The sequence below is a fragment of the Leptidea sinapis genome, chromosome 6, assembly GCF_905404315.1.
Source record: "Leptidea sinapis chromosome 6, ilLepSina1.1, whole genome shotgun sequence".
Classification (NCBI taxonomy): Eukaryota; Metazoa; Arthropoda; class Insecta; order Lepidoptera; family Pieridae; genus Leptidea; species Leptidea sinapis.
The window spans coordinates 2,855,019-2,870,948 of NC_066270.1; the positions used below are offsets into that span (position 1 = coordinate 2,855,019).

General features: G+C 35.3%; 1 protein-coding gene across 2 annotated transcripts in view; it reads right to left on the reverse strand.

Moving 5' to 3' along the window:
- Nucleotides 1-15,930, reverse strand: part of LOC126964855 (sodium/calcium exchanger 1) — a 146,908-nt gene that overhangs the window by 66,844 nt on the left and 64,134 nt on the right. For both annotated transcript variants that reach the window (XR_007729440.1, XM_050808174.1), the window contains exon 2: nucleotides 681-772. Coding sequence is in view for 1 of the 2 variants with exons in the window: in XM_050808174.1 (XP_050664131.1) it covers nucleotides 681-772 (92 nt within the window). In the remaining variant the exon portion in view is untranslated. The remainder of the gene's footprint in view (nucleotides 1-680; nucleotides 773-15,930) is intronic.

Genomic DNA, 15,930 nt, shown 5'->3' on the forward strand with positions numbered 1-15,930 from the left:
TTGCGACTTGGCCATCACCGCCGTTTCAAAAAACCATCATGTAGATCTATCTCGCTAACTGCTACGGAACCAAATTTGAAGAATATGACATTTTACTAATACTGTACTAAAATGTCATTAAAATTTTGGTTGTACCGACAAAATTGATTTGCTGATAAATCTTTTAAAATCATAAAAACAGTTCGGTTTATTTTTGCACGAAAAAGATGAGTCTAATAAAATGATAAAGGTATATTATTTACGAAATGTATGTTCAAGCGAATTTCGACCCACTTGTTTATTATGACTGTAGGAGAATGACTAGGTGGACCACTATTCAATTTTGTCGATAGTACAATAATTTTACTTGAAGGTTGAGGAAGAACTTTTTGAAACTCGTTCAATCTGCTTAGATTGAGGTACAAAGAAATGTAGTACTAATTAAAATAATTTAAAAAAATAATCTGATGTTAAGCTTGATTTACAATATAAATTCAGAAAAATATACAAAGTTAAAATAGAAAATAAAATTTGCCTGAGATAGTGCGAATAATGCATTTCAGTGCTAAATAAGTTATTTCAAATCACTATTTTTGTCGCATTTACTCTTATTAATTAATTGATGAGTAAATGATACAAAATTAAGAATAAAAATTATATTATTATAAAAAATATATTTGTTTTAAATTATTCCGACATACCGTCTGCTAAATCCGGTTCTCCAAGGTTTACGTAGAAAAGCACATCCTTTTCATAACTGTCTTCTTCGATTATGTGCAATGGAATGAATTTCCTGGAACAAATAAATCGTCATTAAACATATTTAAGTAATTTATATCTACTATAGGTTCGGAAAAAGTAGAGCTCGTGAGAAGAACATACAAGTAATTGAACTGACACTCTTATAAATCAAATGGAGTATTTTATAATAACGTTTAGAACGTGAGTAGGTTCAAGCGAAATGAAGCAGTTTCAATGTGGTCTTTTATGACCACATACGTTTCCCGCGTCAGGGTCCTTCTATCAACTTCCAGGACAATCAGTGCGCGAAATTTAATTGAAAAATGACTTACTGTGCAGTGAAACGGTGTCACAAAGGGTTTTATAATAAAAAATATAATTAGGAAATAACATTTCACACCTAAATACTAAATACTATTTCACAACTTTTACGGCCCCTCTTTTTAACCAACTTCTAAAAAGGAGGAGGTTCTCAATACGTGTTCTCAATATGATTTTGAAGTTAAACTTCTTTATCGACGTATCAGAGAAATTTTATAACAAATCGTCAAGATTTTCGGCTCGCGCCATTTTGTTTTTTTCAATCTAAGATGGCCGCCGCGCAAATTTATGATTTCAACATTATGGATATCGTATCCGAGGTTTTCAACGATGCAGAGAACGAGCACAACAACCTTTAGAGCTTGAATTCATTCAAGAATTCATGATTAGTGTCATAATTAGTAATCGCATCCAGTAAAAACAAATCTTTGCGCTGTGCTTGAAGTTGTTACGAGATGCGTAACATGAGTTACGTTACTACGTTACCAACTTGAGTTAATCATATTATCTTAGTTCATGAAAATCATAGTAATAATAGCCATTATTAACAATATTTAGATAGGTTTAAATTTATATTAAGTTCGTAGTAGATATCGGCACAGATTGTTTTGTTTTTGCTTAAGCCTCCCCAAGGCACTTCCAGTGGTCTCGGTCATGACGCCATCTACTCCATATTATATATTTGGTATCTTTTAAAATCATCGCTCTATCTACGACCCGGTCTCACCTCTCTGTCTGTTTCTCTAGGACACCTGCATTATGTTATATTTGTGTGTCCTGCCCATTATCATTTGAGATTACTAATAATTTGTGATGCAACTGTATTGTTTGTCCTTTTTCTAATTTCATGTTCATGAAAATATCGGGCATTCCGATGCCCACTTTCCGCCCCGGCGAGAACAATTTAGACTTAGGTTTTGGCGTGACGTATGGCGAATATCGTCGCCGCCTACAGCTGTTAGGTTGCTCCCCCCAGAATACGAGGAGCAGCCTCGTCCTGCAGATACAGAAGGAGGAGGGGATTCTCCGGCTCTGCCGGTACCCCCCTGGGGTACAGTTACAGTATTTTTTCCTACAGCCATGTTCCCGACGGTAATTGTTTGTTAGGCTGTATGATGTCTTTGGGGTTTGACAGCCAGTCCCTAAGCGGCGGGACAGAATACCGGGTTTATTTCAAGTTTTCCTTCTCTAAGATCGGAGACATCAAAAGCTTGATGATATTATTAAAATACCTTAGTCGGCTTTTACGACGCCTTGGTAAGAGTGAGGGAGGTCTATTCTACTCTGCCGGATACCCCACGGCTTGTGTGTGGGCAAGTCGGTCGCGGGAGACCTCGTAGAACATTCGTCGATCAAATTGGGGACGTATTGAGAAAAGGAGAGGTCCGAAGCACCCGCAACCGGCGAGCATGTATGAAAAAAGTAATGAATGTAGAGGAAGCGCGTGAGGTTTGTAAGGATAGAAGCAAATGGCATTCTATTGTCTCTGCCTACCCCGACGGGAACAAGGCGTGAGTATGTGTTTGTGTGAAAATATCGGGTAGTTTATGTTCGCAGTTAAACTGAATGATTTATATTGAACACTGAAAATTGTTTTGGTTTAGTGTTTTGTTTAGATTTGAAATTGTATTATTAGGAAAAAATGTGCTTTATTATAAAACCAAGTTAATAAAAGTGGGGCAAGGTATTTCAATTAAAGTGTGAAAAGTTTCAACTCAATCTGTAGTTAAATGATTGATAGAAGACTTGGCTTCGGCCCCATCATTATAATATTATAAGACTTATGAAAAAATATACCACAGACGACGGTTGCATGGCTCTGCCTTTACATTTCCCATTTAATTGAAGAAGAATAATAAAAAAAATTGCGTGAGTACAAATACACATATCAGAAGTGAAACCTGCATTGTGAATGAACCTCTGAATTGTATATGAAGTCCTGGTACATGTTGCTAGAATGACACATTATTTCAACCGTTATGAAAGACATTAACTATCACCGCTACCATATTTATGTTCTCCTGGTGTCTTTGAATCAGAATATATTAAGGTAAACTCACGTCACACAAAAGACAATCTCTTCTTCCACTATGATCGCCTGGTACCAATACACTGTATAATGTTTCCTATCTCATTTTCTCCCACGTTAATTCTTGTAAATTTATGTATCTGTCCCTTTTTACTGTCGCGCTTGTTCGTTTAACGACTTTTAAATCAGGATTCTAAAGAAGTTTTCACTTCAAATATCAATATTTTAAGTCAACAGGTGAAAATCACGATACAATCAAAGATACATAGATACAAACATATCAAGCTAATAAAAGCATGCTGAAATAGATAATTGTTCAACAAGTGGGTAAAGTTATTTTTTGCTGCGAGTGCTGACTTTAAATCACGAATTGGCGAAGTAGTCTAGAATTGAATCTAACATAGACATAATTCTAATATAGACTACTGAGGTAGTGAGTGATTTAAATGCACAACACAAAAAAAATTTGCTCTCGTGTGAAACATACTACTTTTCACCTCGACTAGCGAGAAAAGTGTTATAGGTTATAGTAAGAGAAACAATTAAGATAATTAATTGATTAATAATAATTAACTGATTCCTGCCGCCGAATTCCACCTTCGCACGACACGCCACAAGTTAGGATATCATCCTCACCATCTGGATGTGTGGCGGTCCTCCACAGTGCGGTTTTCAAGGAGCTTTCTTCCACGTAATACTAAGCTGTACGGAACGATACGACATGGGTACCTTCAAAAAAAGCGCGTACACCTTCCTTAAAGACCGGCAACGCTCTTGTGATTCCTCTGGTGTTGCAAGAGATTGTGGGCGGAGGTGATCACTTAACAACAGGTGACCCGTACGCTCGTTTGTCCTCCTTTCCATAAAAAAAAAGATAATGTTTATTATAAATATCAAATCCTCGTAAAAAAAATCAAAAGTTGAATAATATTTATAAATCTAAATTTCTATAAGTAACATAATAATTTTTATGACAATGAGATAATTCGCTAGGCTAAAATGAGTTTCAGAACGTACCGGATGGCATTGTTTATTTTTTTAACGCGGAGTTATTGCTGCGAGCAAAAAGCGTTTTTGCTGCAAGTTTTCACGCAGCAATAGCGCCCTTTTCGTGCTCGAGAGGTGAAAATACAGTTTACCTACAATTTTATTCTTCATTCAACGTCTGTTTCGTATATCTCGGATGAGTGGGTGTCTTTATTTGCTTATACAAATACATTACAAATTGTATTAGCTTTACGGATGGCTTGCTATATGTCATCTTTATATCCAATTATAGTGTCACGTTTGCTTACGTCATATACTTATTTGAGACGGCTTCGATACCGATGAACGATTTTATAGAATACTAGCTGACAAGACAGACGTTGTTCTGTATATAATAAATAAAATAAGGTTTTCTATAAATTTGTCAATAATATATCATAACATCAAGAATTATTTCGTAAAATATTCTCCCTGTTGTTGTAATTGTTTCAAAGCAGAACTGTCAAACCGTGCGTCAATAAATTCTCTCATAAAAATATGTCCATACAAAACAAATGTCGGACGACGGGGCATAATCACAGGAAAAATTAAAATTGTTGTTTTTATTTAATTCTGAACACTTTCATATTTTTTAAAATTTTAAACCTTCCCTGGACTTCCACAAATAATTCAAGACCAAAATTAGCCAAATCGGTCCAGCCGTTCCCGAGTTTTAGCGAGACTAACGAACAGCAATTAATTTTTATATATATATATAGATTTTTTCATAGTTTTTACTGTTTGTTTCATGAGCTGAATAAATTGCTGGTTGGTGGCAATGCCTTCAGCAACATCAAGTGATTTAAATTTTACTTAAGGACCATCTCTATCACATCAGTTTTAAATAAGCGGCCAAGTGCGAGTCGGACACGCCTATGAAGGGTTCCGAGATAGCAAGTGACATAATATAAAAGTTCTTGTAGTTCGTTGTAACGTTTTATAACGTATTAATAAAAACTACTTGCAAACTCGGTCAAACCAATTTTCGGTGGAAGTTTGCTTGGTAATCATATTTTTTTTTCAGTTTTATGATTCTCTTATTTTAGAAGTTACAGGGGGGAGGGGAGGGGACATTTGGACATTTTACCCAATTTGGAAGGTGTCTCTCGCGCAAACTGTTCAGTTTAGAAAAAAAAAATGATATTAGAAATCTCAATTTCATATTTGAAGTAGAAGGTTTGATGAAAAAAAAATTTTGAGTTTCAGTTCTAAGAATGGGGAATCCCCATATTTATTTATTTTTCTTTCTATTTTTGTTGAAAATATTAATGTGGTTCACCGAATACATGTACTTATCAAGTTACAACAGTATAGTTCTTATAGTTTCGGAAAAAAGCGCTTGTGACATACGGACGGACAGACAGACTTGCCACTTGGCTAGAGAACCCTTAAAAGCCGCATACAGACGCAGATACACACGTTAATCTCTTAACACCTCGTTTTGCGTCGTCTGCTCCTTACAAACTGTAAAGATATATCGCTCGGCTTGGCCTTTGAAACTTAAATACCTGAAATTTGAAACCCTAGACAAGCCACTATATACATTAAGTAATTCTTGCAGACCTATCATGTTTATATTTGGGAAATAACAAAATCACACAATATAATTAAAATTCCGAAAATAGTTATTTTTGTTATATAACTACAAATGTGTGACAAATATAATTAGTCTATGATGGAAAGGCTCACAATAGTAATTTATTCACAACACGCTAAAATTGTTACCCTGAAGTAGGTAGCGGAAATTTCTTTCAATCGTCTTTTATTGGCATTAATGTATTATTTAATATAATATTGCCAATAAATGACCAGAGATTGTAACTTTGGATACTACTCAAATAAAATTTGAAAAACAAAACTTTATGAACGATGCGGGACTCAAACCCACCACCTCTGGCGTTCCGTGCCAGTGCTCTAACCAACTGAGCTAACCGTTCGAGGTACGTATCGTCATAAAATTTGGACACTACTGTCTTCTTGGGTATCACGTTAGATAAAAAGCTTCAGTGGGAGGCACCACATATTGCCCAACTAGCAGATAGACTCAGCTCTACGGCTGCCGTTAGAAAGATTAGAGAGTACACGAATGTTGCGACCGCTAGATTAGTGTTCTTCAGTTAATTTCACAGTATCATGACTTACGGTATTTTACTGTGGGGTCATGCTGCTGACATTGATATAGTGTTTGCTCTGCAAAAGAGAGCTGTTCGTGTTATATATCAGCATGGTTATAGACAGTCTCACAAAGAATAATTTAAAGAAATAAGTATTATGACTGTTCATTGGCAGTACATTTATGAATATTTAATATTCGTTCACAAAAATCGGCACCTACGTGCCCTGAATATTGATTTTCATTATTATAACACTAGAAACAAGGGATTGTTTGTAACTTATTGTAGTAGGCTTCATAAGATACATAATAGCTTTAAAGGTTAATGTATACACTTTTATAATAAAGTCTCAGCCACTGTCCAGGCATTATCTATAAATAAATTTAAATGTTTTATTAAAAAATGGCTCTGTCGTAAACTACTACTCCACAGCTGAATATCTAAGTGATCTGACAGCCTGGTACTAGATTATGATTATTTTATAGCAATAGCAATGAAAGTACCATATTGTATATTTCATTAAAAAGAGCGCGAAAAAAGAATGCTGGGAGAGTTTATTGCGCCGCTTCATCTCTCTCAGAGCGCCATTTGTTTCCGAAGTGGTAGTAGTATTAGAAATGACATTAAAAAGAGTTCTAAAGGAATCAATTTTCAGAAAATAAATGCCTTTATTACGTCAATACAAGTACATAGTGAAACTGAATAGTGTCATTACGGTCCATAGAGTGAATTTCTTAATTTGTTTATTTTCTCTTAAACATAGTACATAATTATTAACTCATTTACATACATACAGGAGGGCAAAGCCAAATTGGCTTCGAAGAAGATAAATAGAGTACGGCAATACTTCAAGCCGGCCAAGACTCTAGCGCTCTACAAAGCACAGGTCTGGTCACATATGGAGTATTACTATCTCTGGTCTGGTACATCCCCAGTATCATATCGATCCATTTGACCACGTGCAACGCAGAGCAGCTCGAATTGGCGGGGACCCAGTGCTCTGTGAACGGCTGGATCACTTGGCGTTGCGTAGAGACATCGCTTCATTGTGTCTTCTATATTTACACGTATTTATCACGGGGAGAGTTCCGAAGAGCTGTTTCACCTGATTCCTGCCGCCAAATCCCACCTTCGCACGACACGTCACAAATTAGGATATCACTCCCACCATATGGATGTGTGGCGGTACTCTTCAGCGCGGTTTTCAAGGAGCTTTTTTCTACGTTGTCCAAAGCTGTGGAATGAGTTTCCGGGACGATATGACATGGGTACTTTTAAAAAAAAGGCATAAACCTTCCTTAAAGGCTGGCAACACTCCTCTGATTCCTCTGGTATTGGAAGAGACTGTGGGCAGCGTTGATTACTTTACACCAGGTGACCGTTTGTCCTCGTTTTCCTTAAAAAAATAGTTAATATTACTAAGCCTTAATATGTTCATCTGTAACCAAAATGCACATTATTGACCAATATTAATTACCTTATATTTTAAACTTAACTACAAATTAAGATAACAATGAAAATTAAAATTGCCTTAAAAGTTTTTTTTTGTATTTTATTTATAAGCGAATAAAAAGAATTGTTGAATATATCTACATACATTTGAGTACTTTCTAACAAGCAAGTTGTATTGTTAACCAACTCTGGTAATTGGATGTTATTATAAATAGGATCTTGTAGATACGCAGAAACTTTATAAAGTAATTCTGTGTTATATATTTTATTATTGAGGATTTTGGATAGAAATGTAACATTAAACATTTTACGGCGATTTCTTATGGATTTCTTCATCTTAAGGATAATCACTGTTTGTAAGTGTATATGCGGCTGATTCTGGTAAATGATCTTTGGATATTTTCAAAGCACTGCGATCGTACTCTATATAAAAAAAAATATAAAAAACAACCACCTTTAAACAATTTATTCCAAAACAATATAATAAAATTTGAAAACAAAATTTATGAACGATGCGGGACTCGAACGCGCGACCTCTCGCGTTCCATGCGAGCGCTCTTCCAACTGAGTCAACCGTTCGAGTGACGTAACGTTCATATGATGAAGCCACTACCTCAGAGTTGAACAAAGCATACAAAATGAACGTTACGTCAAGTCGCGACTTCGAGTCCCCAATCCTTCATAAATTTTGTTTTCAAATTTTATTTCTGTAATTAATTGCAGAAGTGAGGGTTATCGTTTTAAAAAACATAACAGATTGTTTAAATATAATATGCACTAAAAAGAAAAAAAAATAGCGTATTCTTCTACAACTTAATAATTAATATTATTTAGTTTAAGATAATTTCAATTATTATTGCTATTTTCGGAACACCAAGGCCTTAGAGATCATTTGCCGGCCTTTAAGTTGGCACCTCTAAGTTTTATGATTCCCTAGTCGTGTCGGTTCGGGAAAACCGCAGCCGGTTATTGGATAAATTGGATGTACGAGGCAAGAATTTCCTAATAAAACGCGGGGTTATACAGTATGATACAGGTGAAATTTTGACGTTATGTCCGGTGGTGGAATTTGGCAGCTGGTATCAACTCGTAAAACTCCTCTGTGTCCTGCCCGTGATAAATGCGGTAGAAGATGCAGAGAGAACCAACGAAAAAAAATTAAACCGATCGGAGATGACTTGATCGTCGAAGATTCGTGCCGCTCTTCGTTGTATGCGATCAAATGGAAGAAGCTTAACTCTTCAAGCAATAAGCAAAGTAATTTTCCAATTCAACTAGTTTGCCAGTGGGAGGCTCCTTTGCCGGATGAAGGAGGATGCCGGTTAGATAATGGGCACCACAACTGCGCCTATTTCTGCCGTGAAGCAGTAATGTGTAAGCATTACTGTGTTTCAGTCTGAAGGGCGCCGTGGTGAAATTACTGGGCAAATGAGACTTGACATCTTATGTCTCAAGGTGATGAGCACAGTTGTAGTACCGCTCGGAATTTTGGGTCTTTTAAGAATTCTGAGCAGCACTACATTGTAATGGGAAGGGCGTATTAATTACCATCAGCTGATCGTCCTGCTCGACTCGTCCCTTATTAACATAAAAAAAAAATGGAGATGCAAACCCATATCTCTACGCAACGACGAAGAATCAAGCCGATCGGGAATGACTTGATCGTCGATGTTTCGTGCCGCGCCTCGTTGTGTTAATGTTCAAATTAATTTGTATTGGAATCAATATCGCTATCCTGTATCAAACTTTATTATTTTATGCAATAAGTCTTTCTTAATTGTATTTCGAAACTTGCTTGCAGCGCTATTTTCTCACTTCGTAATGTTTGTTCAAATTAAATGAACAAACTATTATATAAATCATTTGAAGTTATATAAATTCACTAAAACATTTATTGAACTGTATTTAGGAATTATTTTACAATACCTAATTTTATTTGTGTTTTAAAAGAAGTTGTATCTACTCTGTTTCATCGATTGTACGGAAGCTATAAAAGCGGTTGTTTTATGTAGAGACGGTTCATATCAATACTAGCAGTTGTCCTTCAATATACTGAGTCATTCTTAGTGTTGTAATTCTTCATAAATAAATCCTTCATACATTACTTAGTTCACTTAATTCTACTTAATATTATTATACTATAATAACAATACAAGTAATGGAACATACACGATATTTTTCTGGACAAACAACACCAAATACATCAAAATAATTTTCAAATATTCACAATGCTTTTGAAAATAATCGCACCACTAATCCCGTAGGATAAGTAGTGTTTCTAATAGTTAATTAAAATATTTTAGTTGTCACTAGCATTAAACTAGGCCGGGCCTGTATTTTAATACTAGTTACTTCCAGATACATTGTTTTTTACAGATAACTTCAATACATAAAAGAAGTGTAGAAGAAATGTAATTCTTCATGATGGACCCTGATCAAGGAAACCCTGGCGTTACCCCGACATGTGCGATCAAACGCGATCAAAAGAAAAAAGCTTAACCCTTCAAGCAATAAGCAAAGTAATTTTCCAATTCAACTAGTTTACCAGCGCCTTAGAAAACTAAGCATAACTTTTGTTTGAACTTTTTCTCGTATATTCTTGGATTAACTCGAGTGTTACACATTTGAATAAAACACTTTTATAGGTTTAAAACGCGTGTGAATGTAACTGTGATTTTACAGTTAAAGTTAACATTTTTATTAATATAAGTTAACCCGACGTTTCAAGACCTTACCAGATCTCGTGTACACTGCAGTTGAAATGTAACTTTTACGCAAAAATGTAATACACAAATAAAATTTGAAAAACCTAATTTTATGAACGATGCGGGACTCGAACCCACGACCTTCGGCGTTCCGTGCCGGTGCTCTAACCAACTGAGCTAACCGTTCGAGTAACGCCTCGTTATAACATCTTGTTTGCTTTGTTCAAATCTCAGGTTGTGGCTTCATCTACAGGATCTACTTTACAGTTGCTAACCTGCTCAACCCCAATATTTGCATATTAGGAAATTGACTTGAAATGTCGCTCTTGTAAACCTAAACAATATGTTGTGTTTTTTTTTAAAGTGATAACCCTCACTATTTGTGTATTGACCAAGAGTCAATACACAAATAAAATTTGAAAAACAAAATTTTTCATTCATTTCATTTTCAAAAATATAATGTTAAAACACAGTTACAATTACAAACATTTAAATCCTTTAAAAGTATTTTATTTAAATGGACATCTTTTATTGCTGAGGTCAAAGAAAAAATACCAACTTGCCAACGTTAAGTTTACACAACGAAAATTTCAAAGAAAGTTAAAGTTATTATCGGAAAACATTTTTCTTTCTTTTTGTGGCGATCTTTCAAAGAAAATGAAGTCCTCATTAGTGAAACCTTTTGAAGTCGGAATTAATGTCTTCGTGAAATTAATATGTTTTGGAAAATTTATGTTTTAATCGGATCTACGCACTTACTTTAAAATATTTGAGGTCTGTATTTTTTCTTAAAAGTTAACAATATATAAAATTACACTTCGTGATAATAATTAACCTCATATATTTTATACTTCTAGATAGACGTATAAAAATAGCGGCGAACTGTTAACCTCTATTTATAGTAACGCACGCACACTACAACAAAGTGCCTAACAAATCTCGAGTGTAAGATGTAACTGTCATGCAGTATGCATAACAAAGTATGCAAACTAATAAACCTGGCCTGTTATCATGTGTTGCCTTACAGCAAGAGGCTATAATATCTACACGTATAAATTATCTAAGTAAATAATTGACCATACGTTGTTTTCATATAAAGCTGTAGAATTTCTTTAGTCAATAAAAACTACTGATGCACAGAACAATTAATGGAAAGGCACATAAAGTAGAAAGTCTCTTGTAGAAAGAACAATATTGTAAAAAATTTGCAACGATGGCTTTGAATAATAATTATTAAATAACGAATACGGCTGTACGGGCTTGAACCCTTTGCCTATCCTAATAATGGACGAAGAAACCAAAAAAAAAAAAATAACGAATGTCGCAAACGTCAGAAAATTTTAGGAACCAACTTCATCCTGTTACTTTTGCTTTACTGTGATGCGCGGGCATCTTAAAATTTCACTCTCATATTTTTGATAACGCGCCTAAAGGAGTATAACTTCGAAAATGAAACTTAATCCTCGATTGCCACAAATTGTAAGTAATATCAGTCTAACTCCTCATGTAGGTATCGAAATGGTAAGTAGGTACGGCGGCCACGGTAACGGGGCTTTCCAGTAAGGACTCACGAGCGAGCAGTGACGAGTTTTCGTTCGTTACCTACTTCACAGATCCGACCGATCTTTTAAAAATGGAGAAGCATAAAATTGCTTATGCAAATCATATTAAAAGTAATTGCGAACCAAATTAAAAAATATTAGGTTACCTTCACGCTAAAACAATTTAATTAACAGTGATTATTAATATGAAATTGCGTTTTTTCGTACTTAGACCAGGAGCCGACCGCAAAAAAGTTGTTTGTTTTGTAAATATGATACCTAAAGAACGTGTACAAGTCTGGCTCACGTCATGGTTCTGTTCAAGCAGACATGTACCTAAATACCTATTCAAATAGTTTCTACTTTTTTAAGGAAAAATAAACTATGATGACTATGTAGTGGTGATCTGCAGTTGTAATGTTAACGTAAAAACATTACTATCTGTAACTATTTTAGATTTGACAACGAAACATACTACTTACTATATTTACATTATAGAAAAACAGAGCTATTTTTATAAGATGACCTTATACTAGGTAGGTACAGTTTAAGGTTAAGATAATCCTAACATCGTGAGAAGAGGTAAGACTCACGCGATAGAAAGAGAGGCAACTTCTAGGTGAATAAAAATGTAAGATAATATTACTGTACGACCTGAATTGTACCTTATTGTATGGGCGCAAGAGTCCCTATTTCTTTAATTAATTGTGCGCCTTCTGTACATATACGATTATAATATATTCTTTGGTAATATACAAAAACAAAGCATAATTCAGCTTGCAAGTATTACGAAACTCTCGTAGAAGGTTCGTATTTGCAATTCAATTAAGAAATAACGGGAAACATTTACATTTTCCTGGGTTACCCGATAAATATACCCTCATCAACGTACACGTAAATGGTGTGTTCCTTCGTTGCTAAGTGACTCCATAATTTGATATTATCATATAATATCAAATTCAGGAAGACATTTTAATTGAGTCAAAATTATGTCTTTTTTACCAACGCCTTTCGTCTGTATATGTTAATGTATATTCTGAATGGTTTGTAATACATTGCGACTGTTTAAAGATGAGGAATTGTGTTAACATTAGGTTATTTGAACGATGAAATAAACCATCGTAAATTACCAACTAACTTACCAGTAGGGAGCCACTTTGCACAGGATGCCGGCTAGATTATGGGTACCACAATGGCGCCTTTTTCTGCCTTGAAGAAGTAATGTGTAAGCATTACTGTGTTTCGGTCAGAAAGGTGCCGTAGCTTGTGGTATTACTCGGCAAATGAGACTTAAAATCTTATGTCTCAAGGTGACGAGCGCAGTTGTAGTGCCGCTCAAAATTTTTGATTTTTTCAAGAATCCTGAGCGGCGCTGCATTGTAATGGGCAGGGTGTTTCAGTTACTATTAGCTGAACGTCCTGCTCGTCTCGTCCCTTATTATCATAAAAAAATTAAAATAAAATGCATAAATAGATATAATAAAGCAGCTACACCTGTCTAATAGGCTGGTGTTGCAAGAGAATGTGGGCGGCGGTGATCACTTAACATCAGGTGACCCGAACGCTCGTATAACCTCCTCTTCTTCCTCCATTAAAAAATAAAAATTTAGTCACCTTCTAGTATAAAACACTTGGTAGGGTATATTATATAAATTACTCATAACTCTCCTTAGATTGAGTTTTTTTTATGGAAAAGGATGACAAACGAGCATACGTGCCACTTGGTGTTAAGTGATCACCGCCGCCCACATTCTCAACACGAAAGGAATCACAGGAGCGTTGCCAACCTTTAAGGAAGGTGTACGCGCTTTTTTGAAGGTACCCATGTCGTATCGTCCCGGAAACACCACACAACGAAGTTCATTCCACAGCTTTGTATTACGTGGAAGAACTTTCACACTTCACACTTTCCACGCACTGTGGAGGACCGCCACACATTAAGTTGGTGGGGATGATATCCTAACTTGTGGCGTGTCGTGCGTAGGTGGAATTCGGCGGCAAGAATCAGGCGAAACAGCTCTTCGGTACACTCCCCGTGATAAAACTGATTTTCATTCCCTAATACAAAAGTATTCAAAAGTTTTGATGTTTCTTAATATTCCTCTGTATCCACAGTATTAGATTGAACAATATTTTGATCTTGTAAAGTTACTTCTATTTAACATAATATATAATTGTGTTCGTAGTATCGCTACGTTTGCGGTATTAAACTATTCGTTTGAACTCAGAAACCCTTTAAATTTTCGTGTGATCTACAAACTCCATAGCGGTTTTGGATTGTTCAGAACTTTGAATGGATTGCCCTCTGATCAAAATTCCAACCACGGATTTCCAAGGAATATAACAACTTTAGTTTAAAACTGCTAACGGGCAAGTTTGTCTCACTCTCTTTTGCGTTCGAAACTGTTATCGTTTTGAATAATTAGAAGCTGCTTTGCCTATAATTGTCGAATGTTTTAATCGTAGTTCGTTTTTTAAAGTGTATCTTTAATAACATTGCCTCAAATTTATTCGCCCTTCTATCGCATGTCCCATTACAATCGGCCGCGGGGTACCGCGTAAGTGTGGGCGAAGTTGTATCTATTTCAACTACTGCTTTTAAGTCAGATTGGCCGCGCGGTCTTAGGCACCAGATTTAAGATCTGGTTCGTGAGAGGGAGGGTAGGTCCGAACCCCACACCCCTGACCAAAGTTTTTATCGCATTATATTTAAATTTTCATAAAGAAGTAAAGCATTTGTTTTTTTTTAAAGTGAATCTTTTATTACATCGTCTTAAACTTTTTCGTCTGTGTTTTGCATGTCGCGTGACGGTCGGGCGGCGCCTATAGTTCGCATATTGGATGCAATTGCGTTCGGGCGGAAGAGTAGGTTCGAACCCCACACACTTGATAAAGTTTTTTTTTAATTTATGAAAATGTTAAGCATAATATACAAATTAGTTTTTTTTTCTAAAAAAGTCTTCTTTTTTTGTGAAAAAAAGTTTCACTTCCATCGTGGTTTCATAAAACCACACAATTGCTTTTTCTTTCGATTATTATTCTGATTTCACTTGCAAATGTGAAACCTATATTAGCATATTTTAAATTTTACATTCAGTCGCTATAATAATTTATAAATTAATTATTCTATATATGTGTTCTTTAGCATATTTAGAAATGTTAACACTCGTGATATTAATAATATTACTAAAGATGCCACGTAAAAGGAAAATGTCTATTTCGTTTTATGCTCGCGAATTTCAGAATGTACAATCTACGTTACTGGGGTAAAGCCGTTTACAAACATATGAATAAAATAGGCTGGATCTCGGATAGAAATTGTTTTTCCTTATTTGTTTACCCTTCTTCATACACGGGTATGCGAAAACGAATAGAACTCTTGCGAAATGTGCTACAATACGCATAATTTACATTGCGAAAGTCCCTAGTGGTATCGGAAATTAGTCCTACCGACTTAAATATAGAAGGTGATTGAGTGTTTTTGTTAATCTAATATATAAAATTCTCGTGTCACGGTATGCGGGACTGAACTCCTCCGAAACGGCTTGACCGATTCTCATGAAATTTTGAGTGCATATTGGGTAGGTCTGAGAATCGGACAACATCTATTTTTCATCCCCCTAAACGTTGAGGGTGGTCTACAGGAAGTTTTTTTTTAATTTTTTTTTAAGTTTGTTTGATTATGAGTCAGCATTAAAAATACACACAACTTCAAATTTTCACCCATCTACGATCAACAGTTACTTTTGTATCGCGATTTTAATATCGGCAATACAACGTTTGCTGGGTCAGCTAGTTTTTATATAAATTTTCAGGACTTCGTCTTACTAACTACTCCTGTAAGAAATCATTTCAGTTTCTCAATAGACGACTTAATACTCATGTAATTTATCATATCCTCAACGTAATGAACTTCGACTTGGAGCTTCAAGATAAATGACCATAAAAAGTAATATCAAAAGTTTACGTTTGAAATATAGCGTCTTGCTGAATCTTTATAAAGTAATCTACTAACGTAATGT